The following is a 21,155-nucleotide window of genomic DNA, read 5'->3' as shown; positions in this document are numbered from 1 at the left end:
AACCGGAAAGTCACGCGCCAGTACCACCAGTTCAGCACCACGCACCAGGCCTCCAGTGCGCCTCGCCTGTTCAGCGCAGCCAGTGCTTTTCTCCCCTCCTGCGCTGCCGGAGTCTCCCGCTTGTTTAGCGCAACTAGAGCTGTTCTCTTCTCCTGCGCTATCGGAGTCTCCCGCCTGTTTAGCGCAGCCAGAGCCTTTCTCCTCTCTTGCGCTGCCGGAGTCTCCTGTCTGTCCAGCACCACCAGTGCTCCCAGTCGGCCCAGCGCGTCCAGTGCGCATCGCCTGTTCAGCACAGCCAGTGCTTTTCTCCTCTCCTGCGCTGCCGGAGTCTCCTGTCTGCCCAGCGCCGCCAGTCGGCCCAGCGTCACCAATATATGCCATTTAGCAGACGCTTTTATCCAAAGCGACTTACAGTCATGTGTGCATACATTCTACGTATGGGTGGTCCCGGGAATCGAACCCACTACCCTGGCGTTACAAGCGCCATGCTCTACCAACTGAGCTACAGAAGGACAGTCTGCCAGGATCCGCCAGAAGTGCCAGTCTGCCAGGATCCGCCAGAAGTGCCAGTCTGCCAAGATCTTCTAGATCGGCCAGACAACCTGAATCATCCAGGTCCACCAGCCAGCCAGGATTTACCGGAGCCTACTACCTGCCTGAGCTTCCTCTCAGTACTGAGCTTCCTTTCAGTACTAGGCTTCCCCTCAGTACTGGGCTCCCTCTCAGTACCGGGCTTCCCCTCAGTACTGGGCTGCTTCGGTCCCGGGCTGCCCCTCTGTCCCGGGCTGCCCCTCTGTCCCGAGATGCCCCTCTGTCCCGAGCTGCCCTGCTGTCCTGAGATGCCCCTCTATCCTGAGCTGCCCCTCTATCCTGAGCTGCCCCTCTATCCTGAGCTGCCCCTCTGTCCTGAGCTGCCCCTCTGTCACGAGCTGCCCCTCTGTCCCGAGCTGCCCCTCTGTCCCGAGCTGCCCCTCTGTCCCGAGCTGCCCCTCTGTCCCGAGCTGCCCCTCTGTCCCGAGCTGCCCCTCAGTTATGTGGGGATTAGGGTGAGGACTATTAGGCCATGGTCGGCGGAGAAGGTGGATTATCCTAGGATGCGAAGGGGAGGAACTAGGACATTTATGGAGTGGGGTCCACGTCCCGAGCCAGAACCGCCACCATGGACAGACGCCCACCCGGACCCTCCCTATGCTCTTGAGGTGCGTCCCGGAGTCCGCACCTTAGGGGGGGGGTTCTGTCACGTCTTGGTCATTGTATCTTGTGTTTTTGTTATATGTTTGTGTAGGCCAGGGTGTGACATGGGTTTATATGTTGTATTTCGTATTGGGGTTTGTATTAATTGGGAGTGTGTATTAGTAGGGGTGTGTCTAGTTAGGCTTGGCTGCCTGAGGCGATTCCTAATTGGAGTCAGCTGATTCTAGTTGTCTCGGATTGGGAACCGTATTTAGGTAGCTTGAGTGCGCGTTGTATTTCGTGGGCGATTGTACCTGTCTCTGTGTTAGTCACCAGATAGGCTGTATTAGTTTCACTCCTTTGTTGTTTTTGTATTTTCAGTTATTTTCATGTACCGCATTTTTCTTTATTAAAAGTCATGAGTAACTTACACGCTGCATTTCGGTCTGACTCTCTACAAACAACAGACGAACTACATTACACTGTTGTTTATTGATGTGTATATAGATATGTAAAGGGAAACTGTTGTTTATTGGTGTGTATATAGATATGTATAGTAAAACTGTTGTTTATTGTTGTGTATATAGATATGTAAAGGGAAACTGTTGTTTATTGATGTGTATATAGATATATATATATATATAGTGTAATGGTTGTTTATTGATGTGTATATAGATATGTAAAGGGAAACTGTTGTTTATTGATGTGATTATAGATATGTAAAGGGAAACTGTTTATTGATGTGATTATAGATATGTAAAGGGAAACTGTTGTTTATTGATGTGATTATAGATATGTATAGTGAAACTGTTTATTGATGTGTATATAGATATGTAAAGGGAAACTGTTGTTTATTGATGTGTATATAGATATGTAAAGGGAAACTGTTGTTTATTGATGTTTGACAGATCATCTTTGTAAATAAGAATTAGTTCTTAATTGACTTACTTGTATAAATAATAAAGGTGATATTTAAAAAACATGTAAACAGTCAAAAATAAACAAAAATAGCTTCTTAGCAAAGAGCCATTTCTGGGTGGGGAGGCAACACTGAAAAAGCTGCTATTGGCACAGAGTTTTGGACTGCACATCAATCAACATTTTTGTAAATGTGCCAGATATAGCCAGCTAGCTAATTGATAAGTGGAGAGTCTTGGCAGGTAGATACACAAAAAAACACATACATTTTCCCCAAAAATTGGAAAATATTCCTTTGACTTTTTCCACATTTTGTGACATTACAGCCTTATTCTAAAATGTATTTTTTTTTTAAATCACATCAATCTACACACAATACCGCATAATGACAAATTCTGGGTGGGGAGGCGACACGGAAAAAGCTGTTATTGGAAGAGAGGTTTGGACTGCACATCGGAGTGTTGCTGCACAGTAATTTTCAGGTCTCTCCAGAGATGTTCAATTGGGTTCAAGTCCTGGCTCTGGCTGGGCCACTCAAGGACATTCAAAGACTCCTGCATTGGCTTGGCTGTGTGCCTAGGGTCGTTGTCCTGTTGGAAGGTGAATCTTCACCCTCGTTTGAGGTCCTGAGCGCTCTGGAGCAGGTTTTCATCAAGGATCTCTCTGTACTTTGCCTCGATCCTGACTAGTCTCCCATTCTCTGCCGCTGAAAAACATCCCCACAACATGATGCTGCCACCACCATGCTTCACTGTAGGGATGTTGCCGGGTTTCCTCCATGGGTGACGCTTGACATTCAGGCCAAAGAGTTCAATCTTGGTTTCATCAGACCAGAGAATCTTATTTCTTATGGTCTGAGAGTCTTTAGATGCCTTTTGGCAAACTCCAAGCAGGCTGTCATGTGTCCTTTTTACTGAGGAGTGGATTCCGTCTGGCCACTCTACCATAAAGGCCTGATTGGTGGAGTGCTGTAGAGATCGTTGTCCTTCTGGAAAGTTCTCCCATCTCCACAGAGGAACTCTAGAGCTCTGTCAGAGTGACAATCGGGTTCTTGTTCACCTCCCTGACTAAGGCCCTTCTCCTTCGACTGCTCAGTTTGGCCGGGCGAACAGCTCTAGGAAGAGTCTTAGTGGTTCCAAATTTCATCCATTTAAGAATGATGAAGGCCACTGTGTTCTTGGGGACCTTTAATGCTGCAGACATTTTTTGGTACCCTTCCCCAGATCTGTGCCTCGACACAATCCTGTCTCTGAGCTCTATGGACAATTCCTTCGACCTCATGGCTTGATTTTTGCTCTGACATGCACTGTCAACTGTGCCTTTCCAAATCATGTCCAATCAATTTAATTTACCACAGATGGACTCCAATAAAGTTGTAGAAACATCTCAAGGATGATCAATGGAAACAGGATGCACATGACCTCAATTTCGAGTCTCATAGCAAAGGATCTGAATACTTTTGTAAATAAGGTATTTCTGTTTTTCTTTTTATAGATTTGCACAAAAAAATGTAAAGCTGTTTTTGCCTTGTCATTATGGGGTAGTGTGTGTAGATTGCTGAGGATTTTTTTTATTTAATACATTTTATACTAAGGCTGTAACGTAACAAAATATGGAGTCTGAATACTTTCCCGAAGGCTCTGTATATGGTGTCGACAGTGTTCCACAGGGATGCTGGCCCATGTTGACTCCAATGCTTTCCACAGTTGTGTCAAGTAGGCTGCAGTTCTTGACACACTCAAACGGTGCGCCTCATTCTAAACGAGCACTGGGTACATGATACATATTGATTAACATGATATGTCCATTTGGTTTGGCGGAGCAAATAAAGGAATAACATAGCAGTTTGTCAAGACATCCACCGAAGTCGGTCCCTCTCCTTGTTCGGGCGGCGTTCGGCGGTTGACGTCACCGGTCTACTAGCCATCGCCGATCCACTTTTCATTTTCCATTTGTTTTGTCTTTGTTTTCTACACACCTGGTTTCTTTTCCCCAATTACATGTTCATTATTTAACCCTCTGTTTCCCACATGTTATTGTGCGTGTTTATTGATTGTTCATGTCGGTACTTGTCGGCTGGTTATGTTTGCCGGGTTATGTATTTACGGCCATTATTTTCGAGTGACCGGTATTTCTGCGCACCTTGAGTATTGTCTGTATACTGGTGCTGTCATGGAATTAAATACCTTATACACTAATTTCTGCTCTCCTGCACCTGATTCACTGCACCAGTTACCCACCGCCTGACACAGTTGCCTTGAGGCAGATGAACACTTCCCCCCCCTAAACACTGTCCACTAATCTTTTGGCAATGTGGTGGCCTGCCTTTGCTGAAGCAGGTAAGGGAAGAACTCCAACTGGGAAAAATCGTTCTGAACGGTCATCCAAGTCGGAATTCCAACTCGGGAACTCGAGCCTCTTTCTGGAGCTCCGACTTTCCGACCTGAAGATCACTGACGTCATTCCCAGTTGTTTTGAACTGGGAAACGTCGGGATGAAAACCTCACACCATCATAAGGAAGACACCCCTCAGAGCTCCACCCATAGGAACAGCAGAGGACCAGAAAGGTCCGTTAGACCATCAACTTGACCCCGCCCTTATACATCAAAATCAAATATTACATCACGTTATTCACATCCTACCACAGAGAAGAGAAGCGTTTTCCCCCGTTTTTTTATGGAAACTCAAAGGAGTCATGCCTCTCTCGATACCTCCTGCTGTACCAGTACCTCCTGCTGTACCAGTACCTTCTGTATACAGCCTCTCACGATACCTCCTGCTGTACCTATACCTCCTGTATACAGCCTCTCTAATGCTATTTTACTGCTGCTTTTTTATTCTTTGCTATTTGTATTTTTTACTTTTACACCTGTTGTATTCTGAGCATAAAATAGGATTTGATTTAACCGCTCCAGTAGCTTTCCATAGCCCCATACACACACTGCTTGTAACTTTTTTGCTATTTTTATATAGTGACGTAAAATGAAAACTGAGTTGGCTAAAGTTTGAACTGAGGGGACGAAGCCCCCTTTAGTGCCCTCGTGGAGCCAGGTACACTTGTGGATAACCTAGTTGTTTTGCTGATTTTTGACAAAATCCCTAGGTTTGCATATTGGAAAATGTATTATTTAAAAAGAATACAAGAAAAAGTGTATTAGACAAACATAGAGAAGCATGACATGTATATAAATACAAACTGGTTTATTCAGATATTTTTACAACATAAAGTGTCATAGATCATTATAATACAGCCTGTGTGTTGAAGGAGAACTAATTCATGTATTCTCTTAAGAGGCTAGCTGCCCCTAAGCCCACATGCACACTCACTATCATGTTCAAGCACGCACATACACAGGCAGGTATGGCACATGCACGCTCACACACACACATTATATTAAGTTGCACTACACTGTAGAGAACTATTACAAGGTCAAACATACAGCAATATCAAAATAAAGTCATCTAAATTCTATCAATACAGAGTAAGAAATGTTCAGCAAAATATTCTGAATGTCAACCTCTATAAAGCAAATATTCTCTTTGAAAATGTACAGTACATCTTAAAAATTCTCGAACCTGTCTAGTATGAAACACTTTATCTCTCCCCTCTTCCCTCCCTCTCCCTCCCTTCCTCCACCGTTCCTGCCTCTCTTATTTTCCTGGCCTCCTTCTCTACCTCTTCTGCTTTCCTCTTCTCCTCTCTCTCCGTCTCCATCAACCACGGCCCACCCAGGTAGCTGAGGATCTCGTCAGGGCCTCCTCGAAGCCTGGGTTGTGGGTTAAGCAGCTCTCTGAAAAGAGACATCAACAGTGGGCTGAAGCCTTCAAACTGTGGGGCCACAGGGTTCGACTTCTGATTCATCTCCAGGCTCAGGATATTGTCCTTTTCCCTTTCACCTTCACACCAAATTACTTCCTGCTCCCCTCTCAGTCCCTCGCTCCTTTCCTCCCTCTCCATCTCGCGGTCGTACCACTCCTTGTACTTCCTGTAGGCGGGGTCGTTGTGCGTGGTCTCTTCCCAGGGAAAGCATCCCGTCAGCAGGCAGTAGACCAGCACGCCCAGGGCCCAGCTGTCTATAGTGGTCTCCACTGTGATCCACATGTTCTCCTCCTCCTCTCCATCCTCCTCTCTCTGCTCCCTCACTTTCTCAGACTCTTTGGCCTCTTCCACCTCAGGTGTGCAGAAGGGTGAGTCGTACCAGACGGCACGGATAGTGCAGCCAGTGGGGCGAGCCAGGCCGAAGTCACCCAGTTTGACCCAGTTACAGGTGCGGTCACACAGGAAGATGTTCTCTGGTTTGATGTCCCGGTGGACGAAGCCCATGGAGTGGAGGTGTGAGACGGCACCACTCAGCTGAGACATCACCCTCTGGACACACTCTTCATCTACACCCACCTGGACACAGAGAGAGAATCAACATTATACTCTATACCATTGTTTCATAAATGGTATGACCTGGATTCCTTTTGGGTCATGGTTCAACATAGGCGGCTGCTAGGTTCAGTTTACTAGTTAGGTCACACAAAAAGCTTTATGTGGGTCACGATACAAAAATGTTTGGGAACCACTGTTCTATCACGTTGTCCTCGTCCCACCCAAAGATGCTAAATGGATCGGTGACAGCAAACACTGTAATTTTTCACATTTACAAGTTAGACATTTAGCAGATGCTCTTCTTCAGGGCGTCTTACAATTAGTGCTGAAGATACAGTATCTAGGTGAGACAACAACACATCACAATCGTATCAAGGACATTTTCCCTCGACAAAGCATTTACCAGCAAAGTCAGTGCTAGGGTGAAAAGAGGTGGGGGGAGGGGGCACCGTTTAGAGTTATTTAAGATACTCTTCAAAGAGGTAGGGTTTCAGACATTTTTAAAAAATGGGCATGACTATAGGGTAAAAGTTGTTCCACCATTGGGATGCCAGGACAGAGAAGAGCTTTGACAGGACCTTCCCTCCTGTAGGGGTGGGAGGCCCAAGAGACCAGAGGTGGCAGAACGAAGTGCTCAGGTTGGGATGTAGGGTTTGAACATAGCCTGAAGGTAAGGAGGTGCAGTTCCTCTTGCTGCTCTGTTGGCAAGCACCAGGGTCTTGAAGAGGATGCAAGCTTATCATCCACTGTAGGTTACTGGCATAGACCGACACAAACAAAGAGTCACTAGAGGGGACGAGGTGGTGGCCACTGGAGAGATTCCAATGAAGTCTTTATCATGTACTCACTGACAGGGGAAGAGGGCAACTGGGACCAGGTCAATATGGAACAGTAGAGGTGGTGGCAGACAGAGGTCAGACCTCGGAGGAATTACAATACTGGGTCTGTGTTGTGCACTTAGCTTTAGTGCTTTGAAATTGGAATGAAACACCTCTCATGTATGACTGACTCAGAGATTGTAAACAGATGTATGATTCTAACTGACCTCTGACACGATGACACTGTAGAGGTCTCCATAGAGACCAGCCTGCTGGGCGAAGACGTAGTAGCAGGGGGTGGAGAAGAAGATACCCAGGGCCCGGGTGAGAGAGGGATGAGTGCAATAAGAAAGGGAGAGGTTGTATTCACGCAGGAAAGAGAAGAGGGATGTGGACTGGCGGGGGAAGAACTTCAGAGCCATGGGAGTGCCTGATGGAGAGGAGGAGAGGCCCAATAAATTATTTAGACAATAAAATCAAGTCAAATACTGCACCAAAACATCAATAGATCAATTATATAGTAAATCATGTTGTCATCACTGTGACCACATTGATAACATAAAAACATCCTGTCAGATTCCATATAGCCCCGGGGATGTCTAATTACATTACTTCCCTATTCCCTGTGGTTTAGATAGAGGAAATTACATTACTTCCCTATTCCCTGGGGTTTAGATAGAGGAAATTACATTACTTCCCTATTCCCTGGGGTTTAGATAGAGGAAATTACATTACTTCCCTATTCCCTGGGGTTTAGATAGAGGAAATTACATTACTTCCCTATTCCCTGGGGTTTAGATAGAGGAAATTACATTACTTCCCTATTCCCTGGGATTTAGATAGAGGAAATTACATTACTTCCCTATTCCCTGGGATTTAGATAGAGGAAATTACATTACTTCCCTATTCCCTGGGATTTAGATAGAGGAAATCCAATGACTGTTTATGAATGGATAAAGCCATCGATCAAGTGACAACGTTTTTTATTTACACAAAGATACACCACCAAGATTGGCAATTTTCCATTCACTATCATGGGGATCCCATTTTCTGCTGACAATGCCTGCAGTAATGCGGTCAGCCTTGAACTTCCGGGGTTTCAGGGTTGCGGAGAACTGGTTAAAAAAACAAACTAAGAAATTACATTGTCTGCAAAAATATTGTAATCAGAATACATATATTTTGAAAAACTAGATGATTACTTCTTGGATTATTTTTCAATACAGAAAGGATGCTTGCGAAAAAATACAATATGACACCTTTCTGTTTTGTCAATGACATAGGCAGGGTAGCTTAGTGGTTAGAGTGTTGGGCTAGTAACCGAAAAGTAGAAAGTTAGAATCCCCGAGCTGACAAGGTTCAAATCTGTCGTTCTGCCCCTGAACAAGGCAGTTAACCCACTGTTCCTAGGCTGTCATTGAAATGAGGAATTTGTTCTTAACTGACTAGTTAAATAAAGATAAAAATAATTCAGCATTGAAGAACGGTGTATGTTTACGTTTGTTCCACCCAATGAGTCTGACCACAAGTCAGAGACCTCTATGATGACACAAAACAATACGTTTGATGGATAGTTTGTCTTCTTTTAACGCTTCTTTAGGGGAAAGTAATCAGATTACTGAGTTTGTGTAATCCAAAAGTTACAGATTACAATTTTGGACAGGTAACTAGTAACTGTTATATACGACATTTAGAAAGTAACCCATCCAACCCTGCGTGGCTTCAATGAGAAAGGGCAGTCATTCTCCCCTGAGGATACCCCACAGCAACTGTATCCCCAAGAATGTAGTAAAGCACTTCATAACAGCAACACTCATGCTAACAGTTAAGTTGACACTATTTAAAGACACCTCTACACTCACTGTTCACGTGTAGTTTTATCCTCTGAACTGTAACCCCAGACCCCTTCAGACCTATATTTCACTAGAACCAGAAATAAAATGTTATTAGTCACATGCGCCGAATACAACAGGTATATACCATGTGTATCCCGTACAGTGAAATGCTTACTTACGAGCCCCTAACCAAAAGGTATATACCATGTGTATCCCGTACAGTGAAATGCTTACTTACGAGCCCCTAGCCAACAGGTATATACCATGTGTATCCCGTACAGTGAAATGCTTACTTACGAGCCCCTAACCAACAGGTATATACCATGTGTATCCCGTACAGTGAAATGCTTACTTACGAGCCCCTAACCAACAGGTATATACCATGTGTATCCCGTACAGTGAAATGCTTACTTACGAGCCCCTAGCCAACAGGTATATACCATGTGTATCCCGTACAGTGAAATGCTTACTTACGAGCCCCTAACCAACAGGTATATACCATGTGTATCCCGTACAGTGAAATGCTTACTTACGAGCCCCTAACCAACAGGTATATACCATGTGTATCCCGTACAGTGAAATGCTTACTTACGAGCCCCTAGCCAACAGGTATATACCATGTGTATCCCGTACAGTGAAATGCTTACTTACGAGCCCCTAGCCAACAGGTATATACCATGTGTATCCCGTACAGTGAAATGCTTACTTACGAGCCCCTAACCAACAGGTATATACCATGTGTATCCCGTACAGTGAAATGCTTACTTACGAGCCCCTAGCCAACAGGTATATACCATGTGTATCCCGTACAGTGAAATGCTTACTTACGAGCCCCTAGCCAACAGGTATATACCATGTGTATCCCGTACAGTGAAATGCTTACTTACTAGCCCCTAGCCAACAGGTATATACCATGTGTATCCCGTACAGTGAAATGCTTACTTACGAGCCCCTAGCCAACAGGTATATACCATGTGTATCCCGTATAGTGAAATGCTACCTTACTAGCCCCTAGCCAACAGGTATATACCATGTGTATCCCGTATAGTGAAATGCTTACTTACGAGCCCCTAGCCAACAGGTATATACCATGTGTATCCCGTACAGTGAAATGCTTACTTACGAGCCCCTAGCCAACAGGTATATACCATGTGTATCCCGTATAGTGAAATGCTTACTTACGAGCCCCTAGCCAACAGGTATATACCATGTGTATCCCGTACAGTGAAATGCTTACTTACGAGCCCCTAGCCAACAGGTATATACCATGTGTATCCCGTACAGTGAAATGCTTACTTACGAGCCCCTAGCCAACAGGTATATACCATGTGTATCCCGTACAGTGAAATGCTTACTTACGAGCCCCTAGCCAACAGGTATATACCATGTGTATCCCGTATAGTGAAATGCTACCTTACGAGCCCCTAGCCAACAGGTATATACCATGTGTATCCCGTACAGTGAAATGCTACCTTACGAGCCCCTAGCCAACAGGTATATACCATGTGTATCCCGTACAGTGAAATGCTTACTTACGAGCCCCTAGCCAACAGGTATATACCATGTGTATCCCGTACAGTGAAATGCTTACTTACGAGCCCCTAGCCAACAGGTATATACCATGTGTATCCCGTACAGTGAAATGCTACCTTACGAGCCCCTAGCCAACAGGTATATACCATGTGTATCCCGTACAGTGAAATGCTTACTTACGAGCCCCTAGCCAACAGGTATATACCATGTGTATCCCGTATAGTGAAATGCTACCTTACGAGCCCCTAGCCAACAGGTATATACCATGTGTATCCCGTACAGTGAAATGCTTACTTACGAGCCCCTAGCCAACAGGTATATACCATGTGTATCCCGTACAGTGAAATGCTTACTTACGAGCCCCTAGCCAACAGGTATATACCATGTGTATCCCGTACAGTGAAATGCTTACTTACGAGCCCCTAGCCAACAGGTATATACCATGTGTATCCCGTACAGTGAAATGCTTACTTACGAGCCCCTAGCCAACAGGTATATACCATGTGTATCCCGTACAGTGAAATGCTACCTTACGAGCCCCTAGCCAACAGGTATATACCATGTGTATCCCGTACAGTGAAATGCTTACTTACTAGCCCCTAGCCAACAGGTATATACCATGTGTATCCCGTACAGTGAAATGCTACCTTACGAGCCCCTAGCCAACAGGTATATACCATGTGTATCCCGTACAGTGAAATGCTACCTTACGAGCCCCTAACCAACAGGTATATACCATGTGTATCCCGTACAGTGAAATGCTTACTTACGAGCCCCTAACCAACAGGTATATACCATGTGTATCCCGTACAGTGAAATGCTTACTTACGAGCCCCTAGCCAACAGGTATATACCATGTGTATCCCGTATAGTGAAATGCTTACTTACGAGCCCCTAGCCAACAGGGCAGTTAAAAAAAATATAAGAATAAGAGATAAAAGTAACAGGTAATTAAAGAGCAGCAGTATAAAATAACAATATATACAGGGGGTGCCGGTAAAGAGTCAATGTGCTGGTGCACCGGTTAGTTGAGGTGGTTTGTACATGTAGGTAGAGTTATTAAAGTGACTATGGATAGATGACAACATAGTGGCAGTGGTGTGGAGAGGGGGGGGAACAATGCAAATAGTCTGGATTCATGTTCAGGAGTCTTATGGCTTGGGGGTAGAAGCCGTTTAGAAGCCTCTTGGACCTAGACTTGGCGCTCCGGTACCACTTGCCGTGCGGTAGCAGAGAGAACAGTCTATGACTTGGGTGGAGTCTTTGACAATGTTTTACCTTGATAACAAGCCATTATAGGTGTGCCGTGGACACTAACAAGCCATTATAGGTGTGCCGTGGACACTAACAAGCCATTATAGGTGTGCCGTGGACACTAACAAGCCATTATAGGTGTGTCGTGGACACTAACAAGCCATTATAGGTGTGCCGTGGACACTAACAAGCCATTATAGGTGTGCCGTGGACACTAACAAGCCATTATAGGTATGCCGTGGACACTAACAAGCCATTATAGGTATGCCGTGGACACTAACAAGCCATTATAGGTATGCCGTGGACACTAACAAGCCATTATAGGTGTGTCGTGGACACTAACAAGCCATTCATTATAGGTGTGTCGTGGACACTAACAAGCCATTATAGGTGTGTCGTGGACACTAACAAGCCATTATAGGTGTGTCGTGGACACTAACAAGCCATTATAGGTGTGTTGTGGACACTAACAAATCAAATCAAATCAAACCCAATTTTATTTGTCACATACACATGGTTAGCAGATGTTAGTGCGAGTGTAGCGAAATGCTTGTGCTTCTAGTTCCGACAATGCAGTAATAACCAACAAGTAATCTAGCTAACAATTCCAAAACTACTACCTTATACTCACAAGTGTAAGGGGATAAATAATATGTACATAAAGATATATGAATGAGTGATGGTACAGAGCGGCATAGGCAAGATACAGTAGATGGTATTGAGTACAGTATATATGTACATATGAGATGAGTATGTAAACAAAGTGGCATAGTTAAAGTGGCTAGTGATACATGTATTACACAAGGATGCAGTCGATGATATAGAGTACAGTATATACGTATACATATGAGATGAATAATGTAGGGTATGTAAAAATTATATTAGGTAACATTGTTTAAAGTGGCTAGTGATATATTTTACATCATTTCCCATCAATTCCCATTGTTAAAGTGGCTGGAGTTGAGTCAGTGTGTTGGCAGCAGCCACTCAATGTTAGTGGTGGCTGTTTAACAGTCTGATGGCCTTGAGATAGAAGCTGTTTTTCAGTCTCTGGGTCCCATTATAGGTGTGCCGTGGATACTAACAAGCCATTATATATGTGTCGTGGACACTAACAAGCCATTATAGGTGTGCCGTGGACACTAACAAGCCATTATAGGTGTGCCGTGGACACTAACAAGCCATTATAGGTGTGCCGTGGACACTAACAAGCCATTATTGGTGTGCCGTGGACACTAACAAGCCATTATAGGTATGCCGTGGACACTAACAAGCCATTATAGGTATGCCGTGGACACTAACAAGCCATTATAGGTATGCCGTGGACACTAACAAGCCATTATAGGTGTGTCGTGGACACTAACAAGCCATTCATTATAGGTGTGTCGTGGACACTAACAAGCCATTATAGGTGTGTCGTGGACACTAACAAGCCATTATAGGTGTGTCGTGGACACTAACAAGCCATTATAGGTGTGTTGTGGACACTAACAAATCAAATCAAATCAAACCCAATTTTATTTGTCACATACACATGGTTAGCAGATGTTAGTGCGAGTGTAGCGAAATGCTTGTGCTTCTAGTTCCGACAATGCAGTAATAACCAACAAGTAATCTAGCTAACAATTCCAAAACTACTACCTTATACTCACAAGTGTAAGGGGATAAATAATATGTACATAAAGATATATGAATGAGTGATGGTACAGAGCGGCATAGGCAAGATACAGTAGATGGTATTAAGTGCAGTATATACATATGAGATGAGTATGTAAACAAAGTGGCATAGTTAAAGTGGCTAGTGATACATGTATTACACAAGGATGCAGTCGATGATATAGAGTACAGTATATACGTATACATATGAGATGAATAATGTAGGGTATGTAAAAATTATATTAGGTAACATTGTTTAAAGTGGCTAGTGATATATTTTACATCATTTCCCATCAATTCCCATTGTTAAAGTGGCTGGAGTTGAGTCAGTGTGTTGGCAGCAGCCACTCAATGTTAGTGGTGGCTGTTTAACAGTCTGATGGCCTTGAGATAGAAGCTGTTTTTCAGTCTCTGGGTCCCATTATAGGTGTGTCGTGGACACTAACAAGCCATTATAGGTGTGCCGTGGACACTAACAAGCCATTATAGGTGTGCCGTGGACACTAACAAGCCATTATAGGTGTGCCGTGGACACTAACAAGCCATTATTGGTGTGCCGTGGACACTAACAAGCCATTATAGGTGTGCCGTGGACACTAACAAGCCATTATAGGTATGTCGTGGACACTAACAAGCCATTATAGGTGTGCCGTGGACACTAACAAGCCATTATAGGTGTGTCATGGACACTAACAAGCCATTATAGGTATGTCGTGGACACTAACAAGCCATTATAGGTGTGCCGTGGACACTAACAAGCCATTATAGGTATGTCGTGGACACTAACAAGCCATTATTGGTGTGCCGTGGACACTAACAAGCCATTATAGGTGTGCCGTGGACACTAACAAGCCATTATTGGTGTGCCGTGGACACTAACAAGCCATTATAGGTGTGCCGTGGACACTAACAAGCCATTATAGGTATGTCGTGGACACTAACAAGCCATTATAGGTGTGCCGTGGACACTAACAAGCCATTATAGGTGTGTCGTGGACACTAACAAGCCATTATAGGTATGTCGTGGACACTAACAAGCCATTATAGGTGTGCCGTGGACACTAACAAGCCATTATAGGTGTGCCGTGGACACTAACAAGCCATTATAGGTATGTCGTGGACACTAACAAGCCATTATAGGTGTGCCGTGGACACTAACAAGCCATTATAGGTGTGTCGTGGACACTAACAAGCCATTATAGGTGTGTCGTGGACACTAACAAGCCATTATAGGTGTGTCGTGGACACTAACAAGCCATTATAGGTGTGTCGTGGACACTAACAAGCCATTATAGGTGTGCCGTGGACACTAACAAGCCATTATAGGTGTGTCGTGGACACTAACAAGCCATTATAGGTGTGCCGTGGACACTAACAAGCCATTATAGGTATGTCGTGGACACTAACAAGCCATTATAGGTGTGCCGTGGACACTAACAAGCCATTATAGGTGTGTCGTGGACACTAACAAGCCATTATAGGTGTGTCGTGGACACTAACAAGCCATTATAGGTGTGCCGTGGACACTAACAAGCCATTATAGGTGTGTCGTGGACACTAACAAGCCATTATAGGTGTGCCGTGGACACTAACAAGCCATTATAGGTATGTCGTGGACACTAACAAGCCATTATAGGTGTGCCGTGGACACTAACAAGCCATTATAGGTGTGTCGTGGACACTAACAAGCCATTATAGGTGTGTCGTTAAGGGCGCTGTACTGCAGCACCAGCTGTGCCACCAGAGACTCTGGGTTCGCGCAATGGCTCTGTCATAACCGACCGGGAGGTCAGTGGGGTGATGCACAATTGGCCTAGGACGCATGACTTTCAACCTTCGTCTCTCCCGAGACCATACGGGTGTTGTAGCGGAGACACGATAGTAGCCACTAAAACAATTGGATACCATGAAATTGGGGAGAAAAATGGGGTAAAGTTCAAAAAAAAAAAAAAGTAGGTGGCTCAGTAGAACAGAATAAATGTTTTAGCGTAAGTATAATATCGGAAGGGATCATTTATAACGCCTGCCCAACCCATAACTCTCCAGGGACCACCACAGTGACCTCTGGTGCTTTACTGACCTCTCTTCTTGTGGACGGCCAGCATGACCTTGCCGTAGGATCCCTCTCCCAGCAGCTTGACCATCTGGAAGTGGTCGGAGGTCTCCAGAGTGGACATGGACTGGGCTGAGAGGAAACATAGCTCGTCCAGTTCCTGAGCTGCAGCCTGACAGAGAAGACAAGGAAACATGGTCAAATAGGGGGAACAGGAGTTGATGTTTCATTTCCAATATATTTTTACACTAGCAGGAATTGACTAGGCTTGTAGGCTACCACGCTGCATGGTGAATAACCAACCAACACTGAAAATGGTCAACGAGCAGTGGGAATAAATACTAAACACATTATGACAAATGCAATATAAATACATTTAGATTTATCAATTGAATGATTGATTGATCGACTGATTGATTAACTTGCTGATACATGTATGCTTGGGTGGATATGGTTCAGTGTCACCATAAGATGTACTGTTACAGGATTTCAGGCGACCTCAGGGATTACCATAAAATGTACTGTTACAGGATTTCAGGCGACCTCAGGGATTACCATAAAATGTACTGTTAAAGGATGTCAGGCGACCTCAGGGATTACCATAAAATGTACTGTTAAAGGATGTCAGGCGACCTCTGGGATTACCATAAAATGTACTGTTACAGGATGTCAGGCGACCTCTGGGATTACCATAAAATGTACTGTTACAGGATGTCCAGCGACCTCAGGGATTACCATAAAATGTACTGTTCCAAGATGTCCAGCGACCTCAGGGATTACCATAAAATGTACTGTTCCAGGATGTCCAGCGACCTCAGGGATTTCCATAAAATGTACTGTTACAGGATGTCCAGCGACCTCAGGGATTACCATAAAATTTACTGTTACAGGATGTCCAGCGACCTCAGGGATTACCATAAAATGTACTGTTCCAGGATGTCCAGCGACCTCAGGGATTACCATAAAATGTACTGTTAAAGGATGTCAGGCGACCTCTGGGATTACCATAAAATGTACTGTTACAGGATGTCAGGCGACCTCGGGGATTACCATAAAATGTACTGTTACAGTATGTCCAGCGACCTCAGGGATTACCATAAAATGTACTGTTCCAAGATGTCCAGCGACCTCAGGGATTACCATAAAATGTACTGTTCCAGGATGTCCAGCGACCTCAGGGATTTCCATAAAATGTACTGTTACAGGATGTCCAGCGACCTCAGGGATTACCATAAAATTTACTGTTACAGGATGTCCAGCGACCTCAGGGATTACCATAAAATGTACTGTTCCAGGATGTCCAGCGACCTCAGGGATTACCATAAAATGTACTGTTAAAGGATGTCAGGCGACCTCTGGGATTACCATAAAATGTACTGTTACAGGATGTCAGGCGACCTCGGGGATTACCATAAAATGTACTGTTACAGTATGTCCAGCGACCTCAGGGATTACCATAAAATGTACTGTTCCAGGATGTCCAGCGACCTCAGGGATTACCATAAAATGTACTGTTACAGGATGTCCAGCGACCTCAGGGATTACCATAAAATGTACTGTTACAGGATGTCCAGCGACCTCAGGGATTACCATAAAATTTACTGTTACAGGATGTCCAGCGACCTCAGGGATTACCATAAAATGTACTGTTCCAGGATGTCCAGCGACCTCAGGGATTACCATAAAATGTACTGTTACAGGATGTCCAGCGACCTCAGGGATTTCCATAAAATGTACTGTTACAGGATGTCCAGCGACCTCAGGGATTACCATAAAATGTACTGTTACAGGATGTCCAGCGACCTCAGGGATTACCATAAAATGTACTGTTACAGGATGTCCAGCGACCTCAGGGATTACCATAAAATGTACTGTTCCAGGATGTCCAGCGACCTCAGGGATTACCATAAAATGTACTGTTACAGGATGTCCAGCGACCTCAGGGATTTCCATAAAATGTACTGTTACAGGATGTCCAGCGACCTCAGGGATTACCATAAAATTTACTGTTACAGGATGTCCAGCGACCTCAGGGATTACCATAAAATGTACTGTTACAGGATGTCCAGCGACCTCGGGGATTACCATAAAATGTACTGTTACAGGATGTCCAGCGACCTCAGGGATTACCATAAAATGTACTGTTCCAGGATGTCCAGCGACCTCAGCGATTACCATAAAATGTACTGTTACAGGATGTCCAGCGACCTCAGCGATTACCATAAAATGTACTGTTACAGGATGTCCAGTGACCTCAGCGATTACCATAAAATGTACTGTTACAGGATGTCAGGCGACCTCAGGGATTACCATAAAATGTACTGTTACAGGATGTCCAGTGACCTCAGGGATTACCATAAAATGTACTGTTCCAGGATGTCAGGCGACCTCAGGGATTACCATAAAATGTACTGTTACAGGATGTCTAGTGACCTCAGGGATTACCATAAAATGTGAGAAAATGATGAGATGAGAGATCGGATCACATTGGAGCAACCAGAACATGCTGTATGTACATACCTACTGTCTCCTCAGTCCCCTGTGTCTATCATATCATCAGTTTGATCCCCTATATAGAGTTGAAGTCGGAAGTTTACATACACCTTAGCCAAATACATTTAAACTCAGTTTATCACCATTTCTGACATGTCAGAAATTGTGAAAAACTGAGTTTAAATGTATTTGATACTTTTCTACCTGTTTTCTCCATCATCTTCACAAGGTCCTTTGCTGTTGTTCTGGGATTGATTTGCACTTTCTGCACCAAAGTACGTTCATCTCTAGGAGACAGAACGTGTCTCCTTCCTGAGTGGTATGACGGCTGCGTGGTCCCATGGTGTTTATACTTGCGTACTATTGTTTGTACAGATGAACGTGGTACATTCAGGCGTTTGAAAATTGCTCCCAAGGAAGAACCAAAACTGTGGAGGTCTACAATTTTTTTTCTGAGGTCTTGGCTGATCCAATGACGTTTCCCAATTGACACCAATTGCGTAACTTGTTGCTGCAGCAGGTGGAAGACAGTTGCCCCAGACTCACCCACCTGACATTCACTGTGTCCTTGTAACCGGAGGTGATTATGAACGAATCCCTTATTGGTCAATGAATCCCCCAGTCGATAAGAGCTAGCTGTATTTGAAATATTGGCCTCTATGACAGTATTATGAGCTGTCCAAAGACTAACGCTATTAACAGATTTAAAGACAAGTGAAACCAGTAAAGATATAAACACTGGAAGCTGAAAAGCCTCTCTACTATTTGCTCCTTTCTGGACCCGTGGCCGTGGCAACCACTGACACCCCCAACTGAACGCCCCCGTACGAAGACATGTCTATATTACAATGTCACTTCACTATGCAGATACGAGTGTCAGAGTGATGTTACTGTATTTACAGACCTATAAACATTATACCATTGTCCATAGAATGTGACCCCCAAAACCAACTAAGTCCAACGCAACATCTGACAGCAGGCTAAATCAAATCAAAAGCAAATCAAAGTTTATTGGTTGCGTAAAGCGTTCAGCAGATGCTATAGTGGGTGCAGTGAAAGGCTTGACTTACTAGCTGCTAACGATGCAGTAAAAATGTCAAACAATACACAAATCATGAATCTACTTGTAAAAACAGTGGTTCTATGTTTATATGACTATAGTGCAATGTCATATCAGCCTCCTGTCGATGTAGTGGGGTGAGGAAGATATTGGCTGTATAAAAAAAATGTATTTATGACTATTTTGTGATGGAATTTCTCTGCAGTTGGTATAGAGGAAATTAAAATATATGACACCACCACTTTTCATACAATTTGCATAAGGACAACAATAGCTGAATTTTAAAGAAAAGTCCACTTACTGTCATTGTAGAGTTTTCTCAAATGGGAACGTCTGTCTCTGTTCAGCTTGTCTGGGTCCTCGTCAGCATCTAAATAGACTTCAACACCCTCCGGACCCTTTGTAGGTCTGCTGTTGGTCTGCTGCTGTTCTGTTCCTAACTATTGTCTTTCACTGGTGATCTACTCTTTAGGAGATCTGTATCGGAGCACAAGTGGCTGTTATTGTTACTTTGTCTCTGCAGGCCATGCGCTGGTAGTTTTTATAGCAGACACTGAGGTATATCTACCTTCATATCCCTCAGGACCTTGGTACTTACTGTGTCTCTCTCCCTGAGAGACCACCACGTCACTCACTCTCTGTCTCCTCCCCTCTCTCTATCCCCCTCCTCCTGCTCTCACGCTTTCCCCCTCCCCCTCCTCCCTCCCTTCCTCTCTCTCTGTCCCGAACACACACTCTCTGTCTCCTCTCCCCTCCTCCCTCCCTTCCTCTCTCTGTCCCGAACCCACACTCTCTGTCTCCTCTCCCCTCCTCCCTCCCTTCCTCTCTCTCTGTCCCGAACACACACTCTCTGTCTCCTCCCCTCTCTCTATCCCCCTCCTCCCACTCTTTGTCTCCTCCCGCTCTCCCTCTATCTCTGTCCCTAACACACACTCTCAATTCAATTCAATTCAATTCAATTCAATTCAATTCAATTCAATTCAAGGGCTTTATTGGCATGGGAAACATGTGTTAACATTGCCAAAGCAAGTGAGGTAGACAACATACAAAGTGAATGCACTTGTTTTTCCAGCAAATATGCATGTACCATAGTTGTAAGGTATTCCAACCCTCTCCCTCTCCCGACGTGTCCTTAGCCTGCTCCCTCTCAGTGTCAGTGTTAATGTTCAAATGTGCCCAATCTGACCGTCTGTCTGTCTACATTAACCCTGTAACCCATTCATTGTGCTCTCTCTCCCTCTCTCTCTCTTCTCCTTCTTTCTCTTATTCCCTCCCTGTCCCTCTCCTCCCATACACAACCCCCCCTCTCTCTCTCTTCTCCCTCTTTCTCTTATTCCCTCCCTGTCTCTCTCCTCCCATACACAACCCTCCCCTCTCTCTCTCTCTTCTCCCTCTTTCTCTTATTCCCTCCCTGTCTCTCTCCTCCCATACACAACTCCCCCTCTCTCTCTCTCTTCTCCCTCTTTCTCTTATTCCCTCCCTGTCTCTCTCCTCCCATACACAACTCCCCCCTCTCTCTCTCTTCTCTCTCTCTCTCGTACTCCCTCCCTGTCTCTCTCCTCCCATACACAACCCCCCTCTCTCTCTCTCTTCTCCCTCTTTCTCTTATTCCCTCCCTGTCTCTCTCCTCCCATACACAACTCCCCCCCTCTCTCTCTCTCTTCTCCCTCTTTCTCTTATTCCCTCCCTGTCTCTCTCCTCCCATACACACCCCCCTCTCTCTCTTCTCCCTCTTTCTCTTATTCCCTCCCTGTCTCTCTCCTCCCATACACAACCCCCCTCTCTCCTCTCCCTCTTTCTCTTATTCCCTCCCTGTCTCTCTCCTCCCATAAACACCCCCCCCTCTCTCTCTCTCTTCTCCCTCTTTCTCTTATTCCCTCCCTGTTTCTCTCCTCCCATACACAACCCCCTCTCTCTTCTCCCTCTTTCTCTTATTCCCTCCCTGTCTCTCTCCTCCCATACACAACCCCCCCACTCTATCTCTTC

The 21,155-nt window shown here is 44.7% G+C and overlaps 1 protein-coding gene across 1 annotated transcript; it reads right to left on the bottom strand.

The window, feature by feature from the left end:
* Positions 1 to 5,274: 5,274 nt before the first annotated feature.
* On the bottom strand, positions 5,275 to 19,773 carry LOC124004725 (serine/threonine-protein kinase SBK2-like). Its single transcript, XM_046313447.1, has 4 exons — positions 19,471 to 19,773; positions 15,644 to 15,788; positions 7,513 to 7,715; positions 5,275 to 6,488 (listed from the first exon to the last, which is right to left on the bottom strand). The coding sequence occupies exons 1-4, from the start codon at positions 19,474 to 19,476 to the stop codon at positions 5,688 to 5,690; spliced, it is 1,155 nt and encodes a 384-aa protein (XP_046169403.1). The 5' UTR covers positions 19,477 to 19,773; the 3' UTR covers positions 5,275 to 5,687.
* Between the last annotated feature and the right edge of the window lie 1,382 nt (positions 19,774 to 21,155).

Source organism: Oncorhynchus gorbuscha, linkage group LG19 (genome assembly GCF_021184085.1).
Source record: "Oncorhynchus gorbuscha isolate QuinsamMale2020 ecotype Even-year linkage group LG19, OgorEven_v1.0, whole genome shotgun sequence".
Lineage (NCBI taxonomy): Eukaryota > Metazoa > Chordata > Actinopteri > Salmoniformes > Salmonidae > Oncorhynchus > Oncorhynchus gorbuscha.
Note: the sequence above shows the minus strand (reverse complement) of the source record. Positions and strands in the feature narration are given on the sequence as shown.